Genomic DNA, 26,322 nt, shown 5'->3' on the forward strand with positions numbered 1-26,322 from the left:
AAAGCAAGCATCTTCTACAACAAAACCATTCTTTGTTGCCTTCACTACGGATCATCTTTATTATGTCCCTTTCTGAGGAAGCACCAAGTTACTTAGAGGAGAGAGACCCAAACATCTGAACAGAAAACACTGCTTCAGTGTGCACATTTATATGTGTGTTTTCAGTATTGAGTTGTGCCTAGAGAGAAGAAGCTTTAAAGACTGAACATTTACTTCATATATTGCACACTGACAGGTATTAAAAAAGAGAAGTTCACCAAATTTGAAGCAAGTAAGCCTGATACTCAGTAGGTTCATGCTGTGTGTGGTACAACAACCGCGTGCTGTCATAAAACTGCCTGCCTTCCACCTGTGCCTTCCACACCGCTTCCTCCAACATGACTAACGTTACCACACGCAACAAGAATCCCCACAGATGAACACTCTTACAGCTACAAGAGTTTCAATTTACTGCAGCAGCTGCAGCAAATTGATTTCTGAGCTGGAAGTGGCCTTTTGGAGAATTTCCAAGAAGAGCACAATTGGCACAGAGGAAACCCCAGAGGGAAGCAAACTCTCTTTGGGAAGGCTGGTTGATATGCTGGGTTGTCTGTGAAGCTGAATTATGTGGGTGGGAAAACTAATGCACACCAGCTCAGGATTCTCCTGAAAATACAGCATGTCATACTGCTATAAATTAACTGTTTCCCTCTCTCAATGTAACACAAAAACTGTCTGCCAGCTTGTTGCAGTAATGCATTGGAAATACATCTGTGTACAGGAATATTGTTGCTGGGTTGCCTTAATAGAATGTAATATATCAGAGGAAAGAGTGTCCAGCATTTATGTTCCACAACGAGGTGACTTCTATTAGGTCTGGGGATGAAAAAAACCCTTAACAATATGTCATTCATAACTGAATATTCTGATTCTTGGATTCAGTGTGTTGTGGTCAGCATTAGAACAGTATCAGAATCATTGTGAAGTGTGTCCAGCTGCAGAGATTCACAACAGCCTCCACAACTAGAAAATCCTGACAAGTCCCTCTGTCAGGAAGAGGGTTGCCTGTCAGAATGTACCACCACCACTGACCAGACTGACTGCTCCCAGGGAGTAGTCCACTGAAAAGCAGCTGCAAAAGGGAGAAGTCAGCGTCACACCCCCTCGGGGATCTGGTCAAAAGCTCTTTATCCTAAACCACATGTGCACTCAGATTCCACCTCGATTTAAACTTGAACTACATCTGTAGTCCAGCAGAAATCTGCCTGGATTGTGTTTGTGTTTGAGAAGTATCCATCTAGGGGCAGTCCTATGATGATTGTATGCGGATAGCTGCAACCATCACCCATTGCTGTTTGCAGTTGGACGTGTCCAGGGAAGCTGAGCACCTGCAAACATCGGCAGCTGGCCATTTTCAAGATTCAGCTAAGTAGGCTATGGTTTGAGCTTAGCTCAATGGCATAGGTCATGTACTTGTCAGAAACACAAATCCTGGCCTTAGGGAACTTAAATGAAAGATTGCAAATAAAAAAGGGAAGGGAAAGGGAGGGGAGGGGAGGGAAGGGAAAGGGAGGGGAGGGGAGGGGAGGGGAGGGAAGGGAAAGGGAGGGGAGGGGAGGGGAGGGGAGGGAAGGGAAAGGGAGGGGAGGGGAGGGGAGGGGAGGGGAGGGGAGGGGAGGGGAGGGGAGGGGAGGGAAGAGGATGCCCCCCAAACCCTGAATCTTGCAAGTTAAATCTTTTCCAGATTTAGATTCATAGACTTACAGACAAGTATTTCATGAAGAGATTTGTTTTTCTCTAAGCCACTGTTCTGTTGTTCTCCTTCCAGCCAACGGACTGGAAATGGGCACAGGCGTGTCAAACTTGACTTACGATTCTGGGTTTGCAGTGCCACCAGGCTGCTGAGAAATGAGTTGAACCATGGCACATGTCATATCCTTACCCATAAATCCAGGTATCCTGAGTCTGCAGGTAGCAGTGGCTTGAGTCTGAACTGATGTCAGACACAAGAGTCTCTCCTGTATTTATTAATGCATTCCTATGCAATACAAATAATCAGGTTACAGCTGCTCAGGTAAGGTCACAGCAGAACTCCGAATCCATAGAAATGCTCTGAATTTGCATCCTTCTTTGTCCACGAGGTAAAGCTTTCTATGAAATAAAAATAAAAAAAAAAAAGTAGTGTAAAAAGCACTTTTTATGAAGGAAACTATATAGGAGGAAAGTGCTGTTGTTAAACCAAAAAAGTGTTTAACCAACCATCCACCTAAAATACTGGGTGCTAAAAACTTTCAAAATTTATCTTATGCAACAAAAAGAGGTGGTACACCTTATGTTACACCTGTCGCTTGTTACGGCAGGTAACTGCTGCTCTAGCTTTTTAAATCTAGAAGCACCTTCTAACCAGTAAAGTCACAGGAGATAATAGTTGACAGAAACATCACATCTGTTGTGCTGGAAGGCTGTCTGATGCTTAGTTCATTTGACTAGTACCCCCGTAAATCAGTATTTCAGTGAATTATTCCATTTACAAGAGCATAACCACGCAGAGCCAGGTCCTTAGAGAGGATTCTGTAGTGTGATCTGCTTCAAAACACCTCTGAACTAACCAGTGGGACACTCCTTGGGTAGGGCAATTAGTGGGGACCTTCCTGATCTTTCAGAAAGAGAGAGCAGAGATGTTCAGCATCCACACAGGTTCTGCTGTTCCAGTTCTTTATTGTTCAAATTAATATTAATTCAGCACTCACACACCAGAACATCATAACTGAAGGAGTAACTTCTGCCCTCCCCAGAGAAATTTACAATATATGACATTGCACAACTCACATGGCATCTTCCTTTTTCAAATCCTGATGTGACCAAGGTAACCTTACCCATTGCAAACTAAAAAATGACTGTTGCCTTCTCCTTTTCTCCTTTTAGACCATGTCTTGTTTAATGAGTGCATTGGCAGAAGAACAATGAAGCTGGGAAGTGTGAAAACATGTGCCCTGCTAAAGCAACAAGCCCTGGAAGATCCTTTCCACGGGCCAGCTCTGTGCTTTACTGAAGTAGAGTGGTAGCTGTAATTTCCCCAAATAGTGCCTGTTGGAGTGCCAGGGCCAAGCATGAGCCAGTGTTCAGCAACTTCACAGGATAAAAGCAAGTAACATGAGAAGTCAGTTGCATATTTATGGACAAAGGAAGAAAAGGAAGAAGAAAAGGAAGTTGGGAATTTCCTCACCAGAACTCTCCAAGATGCTGTAGTGATTTGGGAGAACTGTTGCACTAAAAGTCAATAAAAAATAAAGTTAAATTTCTTAGCTAGTTTTGAAAGCTAATCCTTATTTGCTGGAGAGAAGGAAGTTCATTTTTCTAAAATCACTTGTGAAATACAGCAACTGCCAGCGCAATTATAAGTTGGCAGACTCTGCGTGAACAAGTGCTCTTACTTGATTCCAGGTTGCAGCTGTACAGTTTGTAAGAGCTAATTCCTGCTACAGCTCACTGCAAATGCCAGTTTTCCGAGTGAAAGGTAGTATTCTACCGCAGTTATATCCTTGTTCTACATCTTATGAATAGGTGTTGGTAAGATACCCACATATTAACTTGGTGTTCTATGTTAGAGTTTTTACTGACTACTAAGCAGGAGAGTTTGCTGCCGTTTGAGCTGATTACCATTGGAATAAAAAATTTAAGCCCATGCCAAGATTTGTTTCTGTTCTGATCCAAATTTGACTACTTTCTTAGCTGTAAGCATCTGCTTAAATCCTATTGAAGTCAAACAAAGTGTATGCATAAGCGTTCTCTCAGGCCAGGAAGAGACCAATGAATGTAGATCTGAGATTACTTACCACAGAAAAAATGCCGTATGTCCTGTTTTAATGTCATTACCTAGTACAGTGGTTTTGTTCATCCAGTTTTAAAAGCACTTTTGCAATACACTAAGCATTCTGTTCTCCAAACCCCAATACTGGTCCTAGTTTATAAATGCTACATGATGACTTTTCTTCTTCAGTCCCTGTCACTAATGAATTACAAAAAAAACCCAAACCCAAAACAAACCAAGCAAAAAAACCCTAACCCATGGTAAAAGAGGCAGCACAAAGCAATCTTACCAACGAAAAAATACAATTGTTTTTGTACAACACATGTAACCTAATATTGCATCAAGTGGTTAGCGAAGGGGCGTCTCCTTAATTGTTTTCAGACTAAGCACATTGTACAAAGGACCCCGAGGCTCCACCACTCCCCCTTGAAGACAGAGATCTTTGTCTCTCAGCCTGTGGGGGGTTGTTTTTCCGCGCGGGGCGGGGCGGGGCGGGGCGGGGCGGGGCGGGGCGGGGCAGCGGAGCCGCCGGGTCTCTCCGCCCGCCCGCCCGCCGCGCTCTGCCACGAGGTGTCAGTAAAGGAACCGCATCGCAACGCCGCGAGCGGAACGTGAAAAATCAATCCCCCCTCCGCCAAAAAAAAAAAAAAAAAAAAAAAAAAAAGAAAAGAAAAAAAAGAAGCGAAGAAAAAGGGAAATTACTCCAAACTGGTACCTCTGTGCCTGAAACTTTTTTCCTCTTTTCTGACTCTCCACTAGATGACAGCAGCGAAACCAGACTGAAACAGCCAGTAACGGGCTTGTGGGGAAACCGATTTTATCCCTACTGCTAAACCCTCGGAGAGCAATGCAGTTAAGAAACTCTCATTATTAGCTGTTTTCCTGGAAATTACAGAACCCTTTGCTTTTCGGCTTCCCGCCTACAGGCCTCAATAATTTACAAAAATACATCTCTGCATTGTATGCAATGCACTTAAAGCGAAGTGGGCTGGAAAAAACAATTAAGTATTGTTGCTTTAATGTGAATAATTGCTTCATAATGTCAGCTATTAGTCTTGTAAAATGCTGCCAAGTTCTTACTTTCATAAGCTGAATGGACCTGATCTTTCAGGTAAGAACACCCCCCCTCCCCCACCCCCCACCGTCTACACCGAAACTGCAGCAAGCCACAGGCTGAGTTCCCCTGCACGTTGCACGTTTACAGCAATGTTCATTTTTGTAATAGGGATACTAATTTTATGCCAACGCATTAAGATGCTGCTACACTTTTGCTGTTGGCTGCTCAGCAGATTGAAGCAGTAAGCTGGTTTAGTTTGGGTCTTTGAACCAGCTACGGTGCAAGCTAGATTAGGGTCCAAATAGTTATGTCACAAACAAAATTCAAACATGGACCAAGTGAGGAAGGAAGGAATTAAATGCACTTATCTTACTGTCATACTGCACTTCAAGATGAATCCATCTTGACTGGACATAAAGCACTGCAAAGCTGCTGTAAGTAGGGCATGTGCTACAATTCAGAGAGGGCAATATTCACCCTCTACCTTGGTCCTATTCCTGACCTATTCCAAAACATTTTTTGTGTGAAGAGATGTAGATCTGGTATAATCCCAGCTCTCCAGCTTTCGTGCAACTGTGAGATTCTCTTGTGCGAATGAGGGAGATCCCAACCTCAATAGTATTCATAGCCCCTTGCCCTAATACAGAGATACAAAGGGTTTGCAGCACTCAGAGTATTTTTCAGAAAAGAATGAAATAATTTAAGTTCTTCTCTTGACGTTCAGTTACTTTTTATTTTGTCATTTTATCTTCTGTTTTAATTCTCCTGAATTATTCTGTAGTGTATGAAGTTAATTGTCTGAGTGCTCTTAACATTTAATTTTGGTCCTTTCATTTACAAAGACCCTTTTTCACAGAATGGCTGTATAACTTTAATCTTTTTAAGGTGTATTCTAACTCCAGTTTAGTATTTAGTATTTAGTATTTATTCTAACTCCATGCTCTAGTACTACACCAATTTTGCTCCAGTTTTTGACATGTCAGATTAAAAAAATATTGGCACTCCATATTTTGGGGTGACAGAGATGCCACATGTTCAAAAAACATGACACAGGGATGAAGAAACCTTGTCTCAGGTCTCAGGCAATTTTTTTGATAGAAGCTCAGTGGTCTTTTTTTTGTTTTTCTTCTCTGAAAAAGTGTAAGGAAACATTTATGCATTTAGGCTAGCTTTTTACTAAGTGCTGCCTTAGTGCAGCAATGCATTCAGTCACTAAGAAATACATAAATTTTTGTTTTAGAATTATTTGGGATATCTTGAATGCCACTTTATAATACTTCTCTATATTCCAATAATAGCTATCATAAAAAGATGAACGAGATGGTAGGTGTTATTAGAATGAATAGTCAGCTGGTTGTCTGTACATGCTATGTGTACCATACCACACATACTGACCCAAGTCACTAGTCCAGAGAAGAAGGTACTAAGAAAAGTAGCATATTTATAGTTTTCTTTTTTAGTTATACCCATAAGGAAACTTTCTGCCATGCTCAGAGTATTCTTCTCTTTTCAGGATCAATTCCTTACGCTGCACGGGAACATTGTAAAATAGTGATGTCAAACAAATTGTATTTGTGACAAAAAAAAAAAGAATTAAAATAAAACAAGGGAGGGGAATAGCTTAATAAAAATATTTATTGAAAAAATTCCCATCAACATCATTTGGCTGTACTAAGTAAGTAAAATGCTGAGTGTGACTATGGTAATTAGGATGCAAACAGCTAGTACCGTGAGCAGGATGATTCGGCAACATTTGGAATGCTTTTTTTCTCTCTCTTTCTTTTTTAACAAGGTATCATACCCAGGAGTATAAATATCCCCCATCCAGAACTGTAGATCATTAGGATTTTCCTAAAAGAAAAACCAGAAAATCAACTCAGTTCCTCTCTCTTGCACATAGTCATTAGAATATCGCCAGAAGTATTTTGGCTATCATCAGATAGTGATTAATGAATTTAAGGCATCACAACACAAACGCAAGAAACTTTCACTTGAACATAGGTTGCGCTACTTGCCAGATGCTGCAAATGTTGCACTGGGGAAAATTAAAACCATGCTTTTCAGCTAGGAACCAAAAGTAGGACACCAGCCATTGAAATGTGATTAAAAAGCCCAGAAGAAACCGTGTTATCTTCTCAAGAAGAGATGTTGATTTACAAACACAGATCTGAGTCCCTTTCCAAAAAAGGGAACAGCAGAAAAAAAACTCGCAAAAGTAACCCTAAAAGTGATTTGTGCCAATGAACAGACAGGCAGGATCCTGCATGGTGTGGATGAGGCTGAGAAAATGTATGTTATTTGATAACAGAATGATGTTACAAACAGTTATTAAGGTGGGCATATAGTATTTAACTGCCTTGTTTATAGTTCTTCCTTATATAAACAGGGAAACTGAGTTGTGGTGTGTTGCAGTTTAAGACTTTCTCTAGTCACAGAGGTCGTGTTCTGCAGAACTGAAATTCCTGGAGTCTAACCAGATATATAGACTGTTTTTCTGGATCAGACCCATGTTAGTGTTATGTCTGTACCAGAAAACAGGTCCATATTTACTTCTAGAATCCCACCAAAAGAACCAAGCGGGCTGCGCAGTGATTCATGCACACACCATACACCTCATAGCAATTCATTTTGCTCAAATGCAGTGCAACAGCGTGTTACCTTTATGTGGCTGGCCAAGTTAGAGTGCAGAGAGTGCCTGTCATAGTCTTGCACAGTCCAGGAAGGGGTCTTTTTCTTCTCCCCCCAGTCATCATCCACCTGGATATCATTATACAAGGGGTTGCTTTTGATTGTGGATTTCAGGGTGATGGGTGTAATGTGTTTCCCGAGGGTTTTGTCTATCATTCCTTGACTGACCTCATTCGAGCCTAAGCCCGGCAGCTCAGTGACATTTCTCTTTTCTCTCTGTAAGGCACAAATTAGATTAGAAGTTGGCTTTCATCTTCATTTACCTATGACACAGGTCCCCTTCCAGAGCTATCTTTTGTAATATAACAGAATAATTTTTGACTGGCATTATAATGCCTGCTGAAAGGAAGCCTCTGCTTTAGCAAAACAGTGCTGTGGAGCACTGCAGTAGAAGATGCAGTTCTGATGGAAGCCATGGGTATACAATGCAGAAGCAGAGCTGAAAGGACAAAGCAGAGCAAGCAGGGGGGTAATACTGTGTAAGTGGTTGCCTTGACTGGAGCTGCACCTCTGACAACAGGGCTGTGATTTGTAGTTCTGTTCATGCTGTTGAATGCTAGACCCGTGTCAGGATGTCAAAGAGGCCCTTCATTCAACTGAGGGAGAGTCCTTAATCTTGGCACTGTGAGAACTCAAAGGTAATTAAATGTCTGAGCAGTCTCTCAGCAACAACATCGTTATACCAGACCTTTTAGAACAGGGGGGTGGCAGGGGAGAAGGATGAACAACGCTGGTTGGATCACATTTTTGGAGAACTCGCAAGCTGCTGCTTAACACAGCAGTAAAAGCCTCTTCAGCAGCCAGTAAGATGGTAGTTACCATATTTTTCAGTCTGTAATTTCATGGAGGAATGCAATCAGACTCTCCAACTCAAGCTGTTCAACATTTTGGTTCACCACAACCCTCTGTCCTCGAGACTTTGAATTAATCTGTCACCGATCTGCAGTTCTGGCAGTGCATCAGCTTCCCAAGAGACCTGCTTCTGGCAGAACCCTTGCCTCACACTAGCACCTACCTCACATCTCAGGACTGCTTCTACAGAACCATCACAGTGCAAATTCAGCTTTCCTCATTAGCAAACACTACTTCCCCATTAGCACCTTTGTCCTTAGGAACTTTAAGTTGAGAAAAGTGGAGCCTTGGCCTGACCTCGTGGCCCTGTGGCACGCATGCTGGGAGGGGAGCACACCTCAGCCCTCTCCCACCCTCAGAAATCACAAAGGTGTGGGCAGCACCTGCTGCCAGACTCCCATAAAGTGAGTACACATCATAAGCAGCTGAGGAAGAGGCTGGGACCTAAGAAACCTTCCGTGAAAGGACATCTTTCCCAGGATATTTCACTTATATTGAGATCTCCATCTGTCAAGGTGCCATGAGCTGGATGGACTTCAGCAGCAGAAGAGCTCATTGCTGCCACCGGCATGTCCTGCTTCTTCTTCCACTTCAACCTTTCTGGTGGGAGGCCAGAGGATTCCACCTCCTCCTGCGGGCTGGCTCTGGAGCTGCTCAGATCCCACATCAGCCAGTGCAGGTGCCCAAGCTGATAGCAAACTGTTGGCTTCTTCTGCTTGAGCAATCTTCTGCCTCCTTAGTGGGCTGGTGAATCCACTTTCAGTGGAAGACAGCTGTTATATGTCATCACCTACTTTATGCCTCAGTGCCTGTGCACACACAAAGACATGTGTGAGTTGATTTGGGGCAGGCAGGTGTAGAAGGAAGCGGGAGGACTGGTTTCCTTCCGAAAGGAAAGAGGGAGAAGCAAAACCAACAGACTTTGTTTAAGAAACCCTAGGATGCCAGCATCATGCTGGCATTCTTATCACTAAATTGTGCACAAGTGACTAAGCATGTTTCCCATCAATAACTACCCTTAGTAGGTGGGTGGATCCTCAGTGCCCTCCCAGTCCCTCTATTAGTTCATAACTTCCATATGTCATTCCTTAGCCTTGACATATCCCCTGACAATATTACTCTTTGCATTGCAGTTACAGCTGGCACTGAAGCCCTCTGGGTTGTACTGGCCAGATTTCAGCTGTGCTGGTGTTTTTAACAGTAATTTCTTTTTGACTGCATTTTATTTTATTTTATTTTATTATTTTATTTCTTATTTGAAATTTGTCATTGACCCAAATGATGCTTCCCTCAGGCTTGCTAGATAGTTGAACTTGGAGAACATTTTGTTGAAGAACGCGAATTGTCTCACCAGGCGATGCTCTCCCTAGGCTAAAATGTTGTGAAAAGAATGCGACGTGACAGTAATTTCTAAAGCTGTTTTAAATAAAATTCTCCAAAACTTGGAATAGATGGCATGATGCAAAATTCCTTCATAAAGAGAGTGCTTTGTGGCAAAACTTTTTGCCCCTTCTGTCTGGAGTACTTTCCTTTTCACGGGCATGAGAACAGGAGAATGTGATAGCCTGGAGCAGAGGTTGAGAGGCAAAATAGGATGGGAAGGGCAACAGGGTTTTACTGTGAGAACTGGACTGGAATTTGGGGTAGGACATAGTTTGCAGAAGTTTTAGAGAACAGACATTGAAGTGCCAAGCTAATGGGGAGAAAACACTTGAGTGCAGGCAAATGCTTGGTTGTGAAACTTCTGCAGTAGATATGTCCTAGAGACTAGTTAGGGAAAAGGAAGGACAGAAGCCTGAAGCACATATGGAAAAAAAAAAGGTATAGGTCCAAGAAATGATACAGAGAAATATGAAGAGGATTGATTGAAACATATGCATTTATAGAAGCAGAGAAACAGAAGGAGATTAGATAATAAAAATATGCCTGCTAGCATTAATTCTAGCAAAAACTACACATTTTTTCTTTTAAGGTTCACAGACTTCTATGTTTTGATTCTGATTCATGAATAAAATGTTCAAAGAAAGAGGAAAGTATTGTAAACTTAGGTATCCATATGCGTTACAGAATTTATATGATATACTCCCTGTCTAAGAAGCCAGTGTGAATGAGGGTGGAATAGATCAAATCAGAGGCAATTTATGTTACTATTCACTGAATGGAAGGAGGGAACAGCAAATACTCAAAGCAGCAATAGTTATGAAGAACTCTGAGAAACTGTAATTGAAATGTGTTGACGAAATACTCATTTAACAAGATGAAAAATGCTCAACTCTGCAAACACATAACTGTGTTTGATCTGCATATATCTCATGAGCAAGAAAGCTGTTATGGTTTATAACTCGTGTTTCACTGAGAACCGTTCGTCCCTCTTTGACAGACCCAGAGTGCTGGCATGTACAAAAAGAGGGTTCTTGAAAAAGCCTGAAGATCTATAGTCAATGTTTGTTCCATCCCTGGATCAAAATGTGCTTACTCCACAGGTTTTTCTTGCTGATTATTTCATAATGCAAATTATGGATATAGGTACATTACAATATATATTCAGTTAGCACTGAAACAACCCAAGAGTCTAGCCATTCTTTCCTCAGTCAAGAGGAAAGAGATATCAAGATAATCACCCACCAAACCCAGGACGTCAACAGTTAAGGCTAGGCTTTGGTCTCAAGTCCATCTACCTGCAAGAAGAGATCAAAGAGACACCTAAAAATTTAAGGAAATTTACTTCATGCAAGCCAAATTTTTCTTTACTGCCCTACAAAGAGAGTTAGTTCCTCTTGTCCCATGGCCAGCCATGGTCTCCAGCTGCAACCGGGGGAGATAATGAAAGTGACAAATGCTTTTGGTGGGCAGCTACACCTAAAAGTTTTAAACGAGGGAGTCGTCAGGAAACTTAGAGCCATCAGATACTGCAGGATTTGTTTTGTAACAACCTCCTCAATCCTAATGAAAGTGGGTAGCAGGGTGATTATTATATTTGCATGTAATTTGTTTAAGACTATAACCCTCTGTTGTGCAAAAGCCTTGTAATGCACCCTGGAGGACTCTCCCAGCACTTGGAATGGCATTTTTCTGATGCAGAGGCCTGTTTCTAAGACAAACAAAATGTCTTACTGAAAAAAAGCTGCTAGGTAGTAACCCAAGAATCCCTGTGATAGTTGTAACAATTGTATAGGTATTGCTAGGCATTTGGTCAATTAAAAAAGCTCATTTATCAGGATAAATAATTATTTGCTCTTTAGAATTTCCTGAACAAATCTGATCTTATAGGGGATGCTGTGAAAAAGCAATCAGGAAGGCAAGGAGTAACCGGGGGTAGGCAAGCAGATCTGAAAGACGGTAGGGCAGACAGCTCACATCAAGGATTCCTGATAATGCAAGTTTTCTTATTGAAGGAACTGAAGTGGATCAGAATTGCTTGTCACAGACCTAAGGCAGCATCAGGTACGACAAAGCAACCTGGGAAGCCACCTAACATGGATAGGAAGGAGATCAATAAACACTTACAAACACTTAAGCCAAAGTGACAGGAATATTTAGAGAAAAGTAGGCATTCATATGGACTATTTTAATTGTGCAGCATTGAGACTACTTCTGTCCTCATAATGAATTGTTTATTTAAAGAAAGCTGGTTTATCTGTCATTGGTAATGGAGTTCTGCAGGGTTGTGAATGCATTATATAAAAACTTCTGTACAGTGTCAGACCAAAGCTCTTGCCAACCTTGCAGCTGGCTCTGATTATGGCCGGTTGCAGATGTCTAAGGAAGAATAAGGGAAAGCATGGAAGTATGTAATGCACGTATGAGCCAGGGGACACACAAGTGACTGTAACCCAGCACCTAACTTACAGGTAAAAAAAATCTCTTGTCCTGGTACACTGAGAAACAAGTAAAGACAAGACAGAGGCATTAGCTCAGATGAGAGAGCAGGAGGGGTTAGGAGTGCAGTTAGCATGATAACCGTAATACCTGCAGGCCAAAATTTGTTTGGAGTTGTGAATTCCTAAGCAAGAGCAGCGTGACAAGAAGTAGCACGGTGTTCAAAGACCAAATGCTCTCTGCTGTCTTCCAGAAATAAGGAGAAAAGGGAAATAGAAGCAGGAAAGAGAAGTCCGAGAACTGCAGAAAATGACCAGGTAAACTACAGGGGAGATATGCACCCCAGCTATCAGAAGCAGGTGCAGGGAATTAATCATCTGGTGTATGCTGAGCACTAAAACATATTGTGGGGCAGAGAGTCCAGTGGGACTGGAAATTTTCAGGGCAATCAGAAAGCGGGCAGTAGCTAGCCATTTGCAAGAGAAACAGTCTGTGGTTTTTATGCTGCTTTTCACAAGGAAGGGCCCAGATTCCTGGACTGCCTCATGGTTTCTTTTATTCAAAGTAGATGACGAAAATATACGCTAAGCAGGGAAGCTGTCCAGTTTGCCTGATACAGAAGAGGAAAGTAAGGAGAAAGAGCAGCAGCTTTTTGGTCAGCAATCGGAATTGTCGTTATGTCAAGCTACTTTTAATAATGGAAATAAATTAAAAAACTTATAGGTGGAGAAAACACATAAGTGCTTAAGGGCACTTGAATTTAAGCGATTTCATAATAAAGATCTGGAAGAAGCCACAAACATGCCACTGAGAAGTCACTTTACACAGGGAACCCTGAGTAGCAATAATTTCTTAAAAGAAAATGCATTTCTGAAGAGGGAATTTAGGCTAATCTGGAGGTTTAATGACTTTGGGAGTCTGTAGGTCATGCACATATGTTCTGAAATGAATTCTCCTCCCTTGCCCCCCCGCCCCGTTTCCGTTTCTGAATTAACTAACCCTTAACCCCATTAGCGCTCTCATCTTAAAGCAAAACAAGTTATTCCTGTGCCATTCATTCTCCACTGTGCCATCGTGTTTATTCTAATGTCTGGAACTCATCAGTTCTTTCCCCTTTATTTGATTGTCAGCAAAAGGGAAGAAAGAAGGCGAGCTCATAACAGAGAAAGAATAAGGCGTAATTAATTTTATCTGGACAGCTTGAGTTCACTAATGCCTACACTTAAAAGTATGGGTTGTGCCCTAGGTTTAACATTTATAAAACATACCGCACTGCAAACTGCATTTCTAGAGATGTGGTGAGTACAGACATTTCCTTTGAAATGGCCATCCCGGGGCTGGGAACAGAGTTCCAGGAAAACCCTCTTGCTGGTGGCAAAGGGCAGAGCACAAGCCAAAAAAGCACAGGGCTCCCCACACATTTGTAATCCTTCCGCAGCTCTGCAGCCTTGGCAGGGTGACAGTGCGTCCCTTAAATGACAATAGGGAGAAGGATCCCTGCTGTGGAGGAGGCTCTGTGTGTGGCTGCCTCGCTCTTGCACAAAAGAGGGGCTTAGGTGGGGTGGGGAGTGAGGCCAGCATTGCACCATACCCCATTGTTTGGGATCCCACAGGCTCCTTCCCTTGGTTAGGGTTCTTTGCATGGGAGACGATGGGCGACTGTGTTGTTGTGTCGTCCCCCCCCCCCCCCCCCCCCCCCGCCTCAGCTCTCCTTGGGGAATCGCCAGCAAAGATTATACAATATGAGCAGAGGCGGCTGGAGGCATTGGAGTAGGCGGAGGGAAGGGTGTCTGGGGTGGGGAAGAGGCTAGGGAAGGTAAGGGGGGGGTCATGGAAGCGGGTGTCAGGAGGGGGAGGACTTTTGCACATGGGTGAGGACTGGAATGGACTCTGGGACGTAGCGAAGGGGTTCAGGGGGATGATGGGGAGAAATATCTGAGAGGGGAGAAGTGAAACTGGAAGTAGCTGTGGGAGACTTTAAGCATCTTTCTCTTCCCCTCCTCTCCCCAAGGTTGATGTTTTTTTTGGCTCCCACTCCTCATTTCCTTGGGGAATTGGACCCCCACCCTAAGGGTCCTCAGGATGCAGACCCTTCTCCATCCCTCCCCGCCCCCCGCCCCCCCCCCTGCTTCTCCCCCCGGCAAACTGCCTATGTGTGTCTCCATTCCTTGACAAGAACCAGACCTTGGAGCTTTTGCTCATGCTAGGGGTGGGGAAGGCGAAGGGCTCCCCGGGCAGCAGGAAAGGAGTGCTGTAGAGCAGCAAGTGGGGCCCAGAGGGGTGTGAGCTGATGCAGCTGTACTGCTGCTGGTCCAGACGTGAACTTCGCCGCTGCCAGCTCCAGAGCCTCTACTAGGCAGCGCACATTTACATTTTTACCAAAAAACTGCTGCTACCTCTGTATAATAACCTGTTACAGTTAGTGTGTTTTACACTTTCAACAGCTGTCTGTCAGGATAACAGAAGGCCAAAGTAGAATGAGGAAAACACATGCAAAATAAAGAGGAAGCTACAGTGAACTATGTAGACATAGATAGGCTCACAAGACACTAGCAAGAGGCTCTGGTGCTCTCTCTACTGTGCCTTTTCATCAAGTTTGAGGGTTATGGCCTGGCTTTCAGATTCAAGTCTGGGTTTTTTTCTTATTTTGCCACTTTAGTACAATTAATTGGTATTTGGCATCAATAGACTTTCTGGAAATGCTATGAAAATGTTACAATGAGCAATAGAAAGCCTAACATACTGAAATAAAGTCAGCAGAAGGCCCTGAAGAGAGTGACCCTTCTCTTGGAGCCTGATCCTCACTGAAGTTAATGGGAAAACTTACAGGGATAGCGATTCAGATTCAGAGATTCATGAGGCTGAATCCACAGCTGAAGTCTCAACGTCATGTCATTTGTCTCCATATCCCCAAAGCAAGGTAGAAAAATCAGGAAAAATGTCAGCCTCTTTTGGACCTTACCTGTAAATAGACCCTGTTGTGCCACTGCTGCACACCAGGTAAAGCTGCTTCTGGTAATTTTGCCAGGCTGGCTTGTAGAAAGGCAGAGTCTTTCACGAGAGACTTCACCTCCAGTTGCAGGAATTTATCAGGATGGTTGTTGTTTGGCAAAACAGAGAAGTCCATGTTTCTGTCCTGTAGAGTAATAACGAAAACAGCCCCAGCTTCTGCTTCCTGGCTGTGCACGCTCCTTCTATTATTAATGACATGAAGAAGGATACGACAGCTTCCTGAAACTGTATCTGACCCCTGTTTGGTGTCAGGCTCACTTATATCATCTACCAATGATAAAAGATTGTTTAGAAGCAGCAGAGCAGACAGGACATGTTTCTGTAAGTGCCTAGCTTAAGTTTTCAAGTTCAAGGTCTATTTTGATAGATACATATGTGCTCATTAAAGCTAACAGAGTGCCAGCGAGTAGATGCATGAGACATTTAAATGCATACCAGAACTTCCTCAAGTGACCTGCCAAAAATGTCAAGCTTACAATACTTCAAAGCAAGCTTTTTCCCCAGAAAATTAGAAGCAGCTCCCAGCGCAAAGCAAGTCCTCTTTTCTGTGGCAGTACTAAGAGGCTCCATTGTGCTGTGTGGGTCGGTACCATTTACCATGACAGCTATGACATGCACTTCTTTAGGTTCAGGGATTTCTTTCACATTCTCGACCCTGGGAAATATTAGATTGTTTCAAGTAATTGATAACAGAAGTTGTCAGGGAATTGAATCTGCTCCTGTTCAAGTGAATGGAAAAAACTCTTACTGACTTGAATGGCATAGAGTCAGTCCCTTCACTTTCATTATTTTATTTTGAGATTTGATATTTTCATCACCATTTTATAAGTCTTAAGTTCTTTTGACTTTCAGCTAATGAAATTCCCCTTCTCATCATGGCCATTACTTACAACCAGCAAGAGTAGTCTCCTCACTTTTGTTTTAACCTTTTTTTTCAAACTTTTCCATTTTTCTAAGATATGTTTCATTTTTGATGACACTGCCACAGAGGATAGGTTTTTGAAAGTTCATTGTTTGAAATCCAGGAAAACTTATTTTGGATCAAATTAGTGCTGAGAATTAGGCCTTCACAAAAATGTTAGCCTTGTACTTAGACCAGAGAATTAGACCAATCTATTTTCCTTACAGAAGATTGCTGGAATTTAAAAAGAAAACAAAACCACTAAACTACTTTTAAAAATGTTACTAATGTGAGATCCTAATGTAATAAATGAATACTTTGATATCCATATAAGTTAAAACACTTATCTGATTAGAAATCTCATGATTTTTCCTTGCATGTATTTATTGGTGATTGTTTTACAGAGTATCTGTTAAAAATTATCTATCTGTCACTATTCAAGTAGATACTCATATTAGAGTATTTGTAAGCAGCCATAACAGAGACAGTAGTGACCATGTTTCTGAGTGGATGTGCATGCTTCTGGGGAACCTGGTGCTACATGTAGAACTGTTTCTCCCTAGTGTAATGAAGCCCTGAAACACTAACACACCTTTATCATGAAGCTGCTGTTTGAGACTTACCATGGCATGTAGTCCCCCTTTTTCCCTGTGCAGAACTAAGACAGTAATAATTTGTGTTCTAAAATAGGTGGGTATATACAACCATGCCTTCTTTATTAAACATATATAGCCTTTCCAGCATCTCTCTGAACACAGGATTCTTCCGTGCTATTGTAGCGTACGATGTGGTGTGCATCTGTGTGAATTTACTTACCAACACTACCAACACTTTCATTAGGCATGACATAAGAACATAAAAAACGTCTCACTAGGTCAGGCCTGCCAAGCCCAGGATCTATCATAGTGTTTGAAAAAGGCAAGAAGAGGTGCTATTTAGGGAGACTGCGTACACGTGGCTACTTTCTGCAGTTAGTTCTCCTTTTACTCCCCCAGAAGCCACACAATTTTTTGTGCTAGAGTGTCTCTTCCCAGGCCTTTTATTATCTATTTATGGACTACTTGTCCATGAATTTTTCTAATCACTTTTTAAACCTTCTGATACTACCTCTTCCAGAAGCAAGCTTCATAACCTCATGACTGTCTGTCTAAAGTGCTTACTTTTATCTGTTTTGTCTGTTTTAAACTAATTTCCATACTAGTTTGTATAGTTTGTATCAACTTTTTCAGTCCCACCTCATAAACCACCTGGTCTATCCACTTGCTCATTTCTTTGCCTTTTTTAATGTGTTACAGTGTAATGCCACTACATTGTTCATGAGAACACATCAACCATAAATTAATTAAATGCTTAAGCTGTAGGTACACCACAGTTCCAAAAATGGGAAAAATTATGCCCTCTCTCCTGACAACATCCATCAGTTTTTGGCTTTTTTTCCTGCTATTCTCATAGAGCTAGTAACTTCAGACTACAGTAACCAATGACACTATAATTTTTCTCCACCTTTATGAATGCCAGTTGCAAGTTCAGTATCTTGTAGGAATAGTTTAGGCTATTTTCCATAGCTATACTACCTTACATTTACCCACATTAAAGTTTATTGGCTAACGTCTTGCCTAATCACTCACTTTTGTGAGTTTCTTGCTAAGTGAGGCAACAGTTGGTTAACCAGAAGAGCTTAATGTCACCTGCAGAGCTGGAGATCTTAGTTTTTACTCTCTTCCTCATGCCATTGATGAAAATGTTGAAAAAACTAAACGCAGCATCATTCCTGGGAGAACCATGCTGCTGACTCCTCTCCATCTTGAAAGATTACCGTTTTGCTTCCAGTTCTTTAGCCAGATTTCAAGCCATAAAGATTGCTCCTGTACTCCTATGTGAATGCAGTTTCTTGAATATCCTGTAACATGGAACCTTACTGGAGGCTTCTGTGTCCACCAGATCATCGTTGCTCAGGACACAATTGAAGCCATGCTGACTCTCTCCCAACAGCCTATGCTTATCCAGGTGCTCAGGGATCTTATTCTTTTTTATCTGCTGTTACAGCACCAGAAAAGGAACTCAGGGCTCCCCAGTCTGTAGCTCAGAGGATCCCCTAAAGATCCTCTTTTCCACAGGCAGGAATTACACTGCAATCTGCCAGTCTTCTGGAAGAGTGGCTGTTTGAAACAACAGCATATGCACCATGGTAAGCAGTTCTGTGATTTCCATTTGTGTTCTTCCAGGAATCTCATATGACTGCCACCCTAGATACCTGTTAGCATCTAACATACCTATTTGGTCTTACATTCTTCTATATTTCCTTCAACTTGATCCAGTTTCTCTGACATCTCTGCTATAAGGAATGTGCAAGGTACAAGAACCCCTGCAACATTTCAGCTGGAAAGGCCAATGCAAATAATTCACTGAACTTCCCTTTCATAGGTCTGTCATTCCCAAGTGTCCCTTTCACATTTGTGTTATCAGATGGCCCCACTGTCTCCCCAGCTGGCTTCCTGCTTTTGATATATTTCAAGTCCCTTTTACTATTAGTCTGAGCATCTTTTCTACAAAGGTCTTCCAATACTTTCTGGGCACTCTTAATTTCCTGTTTACAATTGACCTGCTAGGCTTTAGGGCCTCCATGGGTCTCTTCATGCAGGCAAGCTGTCAATTTTTAATGTCTTTTTAGAATAAGCAAATGGCTGCTTCTCTGTCACTGAAGGTGACAATGAAAACTGGACAAACCCGCCCCCCCCTAAACCTAAATGACATCCTCCAGAACAAAGCAGCAAATTCCCTGCAGAATAAATGACAATGCAATTAAAATTCAGGTATTCCTTTTCTTTAAGGTAGGTATGAGAAGTATTAACAGTTGTAACTTTTAGTCACTGCTGTAGCTAGCCAGCACGTATCTGGGAAGAAGCAAGCCCACTGTGCACCAGCCTAGTACAAACGCTGTGCATGGCTTAAATCCCACTTAATCAAACAAAATAGAGTCTAAGTGGGATTTAATTAGCAGAGAGGCCTACTCTAGCCCTTGTGAGCTGGACTGAATTTCACCTTTACTTGTCAGCTGAACTTGACTGATTTGACATTCATTAGTTGAAATGTTACATATTCATCAGGCTGGAAGGAAAATGTATTAATGCAGAGAGATTGTTGCTGAAAAAGAAAGACCAATCCAAAAAGCGAGTAAAACTGGGGGGGAATGTCTACGAGTGCATAAGGCTATTGCTTCCCTGAACATAGCTGGAAAGGGCTGCCTGCTGTCACCCTTGGCTGTGGCAGAGCTCTGCAGGGCAGGTGCAAGCACACACCCCCCCAGCATGCTGGGACTCGGGCCACAGGCTGGGCACGTTCTCAAAACGTTCTTAACATTTTCTGACAAGGCAGGTATTTTGGTCTGTGCTGCTTCTCAGAATGATGATAGAGTGTATTGAAGCAGTCAGATTAACTTGCTTTCAAATTCATGCAGAGAAGGAAGAGGCATTTTTGCTATGTAGACACAAAACTGCGCCAAAATGATTCACACACGTCTAATTAACAGTTTTGTAGTACAGATGCCGAAGGAATCAGAGCCAGAGCTATCAGCATTGTAACATCCTGATTTCACTCATTACATTTAAAAAGAACTTCATTTAACTGTGCAACTTTCCAACCCTGGTTCCCATCCAAAAGTCTTTTCTTTTATGATGCTGTATAAGGGTGATGGGAGGATGATTTCAGCAGAAGTCACTCATCTGTCCTCAACAGATACAGGCAGAGTTAAAATGTATTTTTCCATTTTGAGATAAAGCCGATATTCTTGCTACTGGAATATTCAGAAATAGCAGAGCATAAACATTCAGAATTGTGCCGATGATATCACTGGCTGATAAAAGACTGTTTTCTGGCCCCTAGTCTGGAGACATCTTTCCTTTCACTTGATTTCTAGTTGTTGTGATTCAAGTGAGGGCAGGAGTATTAGCAGGACTGAGTTCTAAGTAAGTATGAAGAAAATTAAAAATAATGATTGTTTCTTTTGCCTGCCAACTACAATAATTCTATTAGACTTTCAAATGTGTGTCTGTGACATTGAGGAATTGCCCAAGACCAATTGAATTTTCTGTGCATTGGAATTTTTTTAATGTCACAAAATATAATTTCACTTTCCATGATGTCAGAGTTATTTTTCTTTGCTTCTTTACTTTTTAAAACCAGAAGATAATTTAAAATCATACATTAGCACATCATTAAAGTTGCAGTTTTTGAATACACAGCAGTAAGATGACAAACCAAAGATTTTGACAGTACAGCTATTTGAAAGCATGCATGTTCATTTAAGTGGGAGTTAAAACTGCAGCTAAGTATTCTTCCTGGACAGAATCACAGTCCTGATTGGGGGCCTCGGTTTATTAAATTGTGTGGATATCTACATCACACCTATACAGCAGACTCTTTGCAGAGAATTAAAAGGAACAATCACTCAAATAAAGACACATTCCTTTTTTGTTTTGAGTAGAAAATATGATGCCGTTCAGACTCATTTCTCCATCTGTCTTGCCTTCAGGCTTTGCTCTCCTACGTATTTTCAGAGCATGCCTAAAGGCTTGCATCACAAAATGGAGGCGGAGGATCTACCCCTCTCTTCTTGCAAATTTCAGTGGTTACAGAACTCATCTGAGACACATAACTTCTCCACTGCATATTACTCTGTTATACCCCACTTTCCATATATCAAGGCTCACAGAGCAGCATGTCTGCCTGCAGCTGCGGAAAGGTGCCTAAGTCAAGAGGCAGGAGGCATTTGTTTTAGGGACTACTGTAGCTGTCCATCCTGCAATGCAGGGCTCGATGGATTTGGCTACCGGACACAGATGCCCAAAAGAGGAAAAATGCAAATAACAAGAGAAGCTTTATTTTTTATTGAAAATGTAAAAATCATGTGAATCATGTACAATATTTTCTCATAAGGAAAATTTTAGCTGTTTCATAACGTCTCACAAAACTGTAAAACATTTCATTTTTATAAAGACTTTTTCTGAAAACAACAATAAAACTAAAGTAGTATTACAAAGCTACTTTCTAAATCGTCAGCAGAGAACTGAAAATGTTTAACAGATTAATTCATACAAGTGGCAGGAGGAAGGACTCTTCCATTTGTAAATCTGCAAGAGGACACACAAAGGTATAGAGGGGCATGGGTTTTTTGTTTCAAAACGTTTAAAACCAAGTGACATGTTAAAACAGTACAGACGTGGATTCATAGGATGGTACAAGTTCTAGGACTGCATTTCTCTACACTACCTCAAACAGTGCAACAGTGATTCAGTGTAAATCTCTACAGTGTTTCATTGATTCAATACTTGTGTTCAAGTATGTGTCCATGAGAATGATCAAAATCCCTACTTAGCTATTTTAATTTCTTGTTTATAATATGTTATAAGTTACAGTAGATTATCCCCTTCAGTATGTTTCTAAATCAAATGAACTGATTTAACAATACATTCTGTAATAACCTGTTCCATAATGTTAGCTTACTCACCTCAACATCTGTTGCAAAATACACAAGATCATTCTGACTCTGAATGCCAAAAATATAATAAAATTAAAAAGGGCTTTATTTCCATATACAACAAAACTATTCAGCTAAATTAAAATAAATTCAAGATAACATGCCTTTTTTTTGGCAACAGAGAGATGACCCTACTGAAAATAAACATTTAAAACACTAGTTACTATTTTTTAAAAATTCTGATAAATGTATCCAAAATTGTTCATATAAAAATTAATTACGAAAACGTCAAAGGATAAAACAAATTGTCTGTCTAACCAAAACAATTAAGGATGTCTGGCAGGCAAAAATAAATTAATTTGATTAAATTATATGTAATCGGATAATATTTGGTCTGAAGAAGCGTGCGTGTGTGTGTGTGTGTACATGTGTGTGTGTGTGTTTATAAATAATAAGATTACAAAGAGCTGAGAGCCAGCCAGCCTGACAGAGGTCAACTCTTTTGTTGCATTTTTTGCGCATAAAAGTCCCTGCATGTCTCACAGCACCGCTGATACCACCTCATGTCTTGACAGAGATTCTTCTCTCTTATCACCCTGCAGTACACAGGCCACTGGTCTCCCAGGCACTTGAATGTTAAAGCAGCTGTGAAACAACAACAACAACAAAATCAAATATACATTACTGATACATTTTTTAGTGAAGAATCATGTAGCAAAGGTGACAAGGACACCAGAAGTGTATCTGGGGGAGGGAACAGAGAATAGATGTAGATATTCAACAAAAGAAGACAAAACCAATCCTCCTGCTGCCAGTATTTTCAACACTAAAATTTTTTAAGGCAAGCTTAATTTATGAATTGGATTAAGTTGCATTGAAATTAATTGGTTTCATGCCATGCAGCTATCTTCTCATGAGAGAGTGAAGCCCATCTTTCTGCCCTATACAGAGGCTGGCTGGGGCTAGGGCCAGGGCTATGTGGGGGCTGCACAGCCAGCTCCAGCAAAGCTGCACAAAGCAGCAGCTCCAGCTGAAACTGCCCTCAGTCTGAGATGGAAGTTGCCACTGGAAAAACAGGAAGGCTCAGCTTGAATAACACCAGAATGGGCTTCTCAATGACACCTATAAGGGAATTTTTTTTTTTTTATCAGAGGCAGGTAGGAAAATGTAGGAATTAAAGCATGGAGACTGCTGCTGCTTTTCTCATCAGCTTTTGCTCAAGAAATCAAGACTTTGTGCCATGTTGTCAATGAATGGAAATTGAACACAACTACATGATGTCTTACACCATCCTTCTTTGTAAGTGAAATAATCTACTAGAACTTTAGTTTTGTCTGGCATCTTTGTTCAAAGGAACAGAAATATATTGTCTTGCTAGCTTGAACGCTACAGATGCCACGCTATAAGGCACTCTTACAAGGTTTGAAGACAGTTACTAAGTTCCATGTAACATTTCATAATGCAAATCCATTTTATCTAGAAAAATGAAACTTATGGTATGGAATCAATGACAGCTGATATGTTGCCAAATATACCTGTCCGGGCCCAATTATTGGATTCTGTGCTTCTCAAATGCAGAAATAGTGTGCAATTCTTATCTTCCTGACCTTTTTCTCTCCTCTCCAAGTACATTCAAAATGGTTTTGTTTTTTTTAAATTTGCCTTCCAATATGCTGGTCTGACTGCATCACCCTCTGTTTAATCATCCCAATAGGTCTTTCCTCCTCCATGCCAAGTAAGGCTATTAAACTTTACCTCCACGTCTTTCTTATCTTCACCCAGTTATTCAGGTTGCTCTGTTAGTAGTCTGTTGCTGCTTTCTAACTGTGGGAATCCCTGACTACCAAATTCTTCCTCTGAAACCTTCTAAAATGACAAGGACATCACTCTAGCCTGAAAAGCCACTGTTTGGTTTACTCTTCCTCCTCCCACAGTTGTTATAACTATTTAGTTCTCTCTAGCAGTCATAAACATTCAGATGCAGAAGCCTGACTTCTGTTGTATGCCTGTTGTATAAACCCGGCATATTTTCATGTGTGTTGTCTTTTTTCTTGTGAAGCCATCTGTTAAATCCACACACCTGTTTCACTTACGAAAACCTCTTACAGTGCTTATCATAGAAGGACCCTAGTACCAAATTTGGGTCTTTGCACATTCAGTTATTCAAGCTGAAGTGCATACATGGAATTAATATGGGAAAACAGTAAAAAACGGGGCATAAGAAACAGACATTATCCAAAAATTGTCATAAACACTGAACTGAAAAAAAAGTCAGTCTCACGGAAGATTTGACTTACTCTCCTCTTTAATAGAAGGGAAAGAGAAACTGAGAACATATTTATAAAAGACTAGCTATGGTGCAATCCACATCAGCTTCCACTAGCCCTAACCCCATAGCCCAATCTTCTTTGTTGCACTTCACATTAAGGCAAATTTTCATGAATCTGATGCTCTATTTTTTCCATGAAACTTTGTGATTCACTTTACTCTGTGACACAAAGCTGCTTATACCTCACCAGAGGGAGAGCATCAGTGATGGAGTGATGGCCTCTTGTTTCTGAGAGGTCAGTTGAACAAAGAAAGATAAAGTATGAAGGGAAACCTTACAACAGTGAAATAGTAGAGGAGAGGGCCATAAGCAACAGCTGCCATCTCATCCAGCAAACTGAAACGATGACTACTACACAGAAATGTTTAAGGGTTAAAAACTTCAAAGAGAAATAGCCTTCACTGACTTAAAGGAAGGATTGCATACCGCCCAAAATGTTAGACTTGCTTTCTGTGCAGTAGTAATCTATTTGATAGGAGGGTTTACCTTAACAACGGCTCTGGAAAATCATCTGGAAAGTGTATGCTGTCTTACAGCAAGCCGTTGAATATTTCCCAGTCATGCTCAAGAAGCAGATTAATGTTTTAGGGAGCTAATGGTAAGACTATCATCAACAACCCACTAGGAAATAACCGTTAACAGAACTGGCAGTTCTGTAGTTGTGCAGTAATATAATTTATTCAAGACCAGCAGAGACCTGAGTTCCTCCAGGAACAGCAAATCTCTTCCTGTTAGTAATTTTCCTTCACATGTCCTAATCCTACATCTATGCCTAAAGGCATAGATTGTAGACATCTGAACTAAAGACAAGTGGAAAGAGCTATTTCTATTTGAGGAACAAATAACAGCCTCCTCGATCTCACAAATATTACAAGGACATAGTTTGCAAAGCTTTCAAAGAAAAAACAAGGTATTTTCTTACTTTAGAAATGTTTGATAAAATTGAGTGAACAAATATATAGGAAATAAATTCTTAGCTCTAACATAAACATATTTTAATCTAGGATGTTTTGTGTTCCTAATATCACACATGTCCATAATATGGTCCTTCCTTGGATAGCAAAACCCTTCACCATTCTGAGGTACAGTCTCTAATGTACACACTGGGAAACTGAGGCAGAGAGATGAGTCTCTGCATAGAATTTACATCTCCTGATTCCTAGCCCTCTGCTTTTAAACTGGGATCATCATTACTCTATGGAGAGAAAGAACTAAAAAGAGATTTCCAGCAGTAATGTGTCATTTTGAACTGCTTACCTAACCTGGGTGATGTTATTGTGTTAACATTAATTTTCTCATTGCAGGGGTGGAGATGACAGGGTCTGTAGGCTGCAGGCTTTTCTGAGGAAAAGCATTCATTGCCATGCCTTCCTGTGATCTTGTGCATGCACTGGATGACTCGGGACTGCATCCCTTTGCCACAGGTGACAGAGCACTGGAACACACAGAAGACACACATTCATTGGAAAAGTATTTTTGCCTGTAAACATGAAAGTGAAATGCCAGTCCAGGTGAAGTCAGTGGCTGCTCCTTCTTTTGTCAGCATTCCAAGATTTCTGCCTTCCATTCCATTAGCTAAATGAAAAACAATTAAAAAAGCACAAATAAATTGGCAGTATTTATTGAAGGACTGATGCCAGCATCCTGTTGCTGTCAAGGTCCATTTTGTAGAGCCTGTGATGAAACTGAAATGCAGCAACGTGCCTGAAGGGAGCAGGGGCTGTTCTCCTGTATTTGTATCCTAATTTAATCTTACTAGAGGTGAAAGTGATGGAACAAAAGAAAATGCTCACAGACTGAGAGAAGCATTTTTAATTAAGTCATTACTCCTACCAGTGCAAAAGTGCTCTTTCTACTGAGCAGAGTGTATGCCTCCTGCCTTTGCGTCACATCTTCATGTTTTCAGGTGTGTCCCACAAATGAAACACACGATGTGAGACATGCTGCCTGGCCTTTTATCAACCTTCCCATCTTGTTGCCACAGAAAATGAGGTAAGAAACTAAAATAGCTGAGCACTGTAATGATGGTAATGTTCTATCACAGCAACATAATATATTAGAATGAAAACTTGGGCAGTGCTTTACAGATGCATACAAAATCTCTTCCAAACCAATAAAATGCATCCTTTACCCTTTGTTGCCTTTTTGTGAACAAAATTTCACAGGACATGAATTATTTTTATGCCCATTGACATACATTCAATTGCTTTAACTACAAATTAATTCAAAAAATTATATATTGCAATTTGCTCCTACCTGCTAATGATTTTGACTCAAGTAACCACAACTTTCATTAAGTTTTGGGGAAATTTACTATAGAGGACATTTTCAAATATTAATCAATTTCTTGCAATTAATTATATAAGGACTGGCTGAAAATGTATGCCACTACCATCCA

At 41.1% G+C, this 26,322-nt stretch overlaps 2 protein-coding genes across 2 annotated transcripts in view; both read right to left on the reverse strand.

Annotated features, from left to right (window-relative positions):
- Positions 1-6,518: 6,518 nt before the first annotated feature.
- MINAR2 (membrane integral NOTCH2 associated receptor 2) lies at positions 6,519-15,333 on the reverse strand. The gene is made up of 3 exons (XM_059834016.1): positions 15,169-15,333; positions 7,506-7,751; positions 6,519-6,698 (listed from the first exon to the last, which is right to left on the reverse strand). The coding sequence occupies exons 1-3, from the start codon at positions 15,331-15,333 to the stop codon at positions 6,519-6,521; spliced, it is 591 nt and encodes a 196-aa protein (XP_059689999.1).
- Positions 15,334-21,205: 5,872 nt separating this feature from the next.
- ADAMTS19 (ADAM metallopeptidase with thrombospondin type 1 motif 19) overlaps positions 21,206-26,322 on the reverse strand; it is a 156,612-nt gene continuing 151,495 nt past the window's right edge. Inside the window, exons 22-23 of the mRNA XM_059833503.1 lie at positions 25,182-25,359; positions 21,206-22,240 (exon numbers count right to left, since the gene is read on the reverse strand). Coding sequence (XP_059689486.1) covers positions 22,089-22,240; positions 25,182-25,359 — 330 coding nt within the window. The 3' untranslated portion in view covers positions 21,206-22,088. The remainder of the gene's footprint in view (positions 22,241-25,181; positions 25,360-26,322) is intronic.

The sequence above is a fragment of the Gavia stellata genome, chromosome Z, assembly GCF_030936135.1.
Source record: "Gavia stellata isolate bGavSte3 chromosome Z, bGavSte3.hap2, whole genome shotgun sequence".
Taxonomy (NCBI): domain Eukaryota; kingdom Metazoa; phylum Chordata; class Aves; order Gaviiformes; family Gaviidae; genus Gavia; species Gavia stellata.

Excerpts from the sequence above, each read along its gene's own strand:
- MINAR2 (XM_059834016.1), bottom strand. The coding sequence starts at position 15,333 with ATGGACTTCTCTGTTTTGCCAAACAACAACCATCCTGATAAATTCCTG. Across the intron at positions 7,752-15,168 it reads ACAACAGGGTCTATTTACAG|AGAGAAAAGAGAAATGTCAC; the intron begins GTAAGGTCCAAA and ends TGTGCCTTACAG. Across the intron at positions 6,699-7,505 it reads ACTTGGCCAGCCACATAAAG|GAAAATCCTAATGATCTACA; the intron begins GTAACACGCTGT and ends TTTTTCTTTTAG.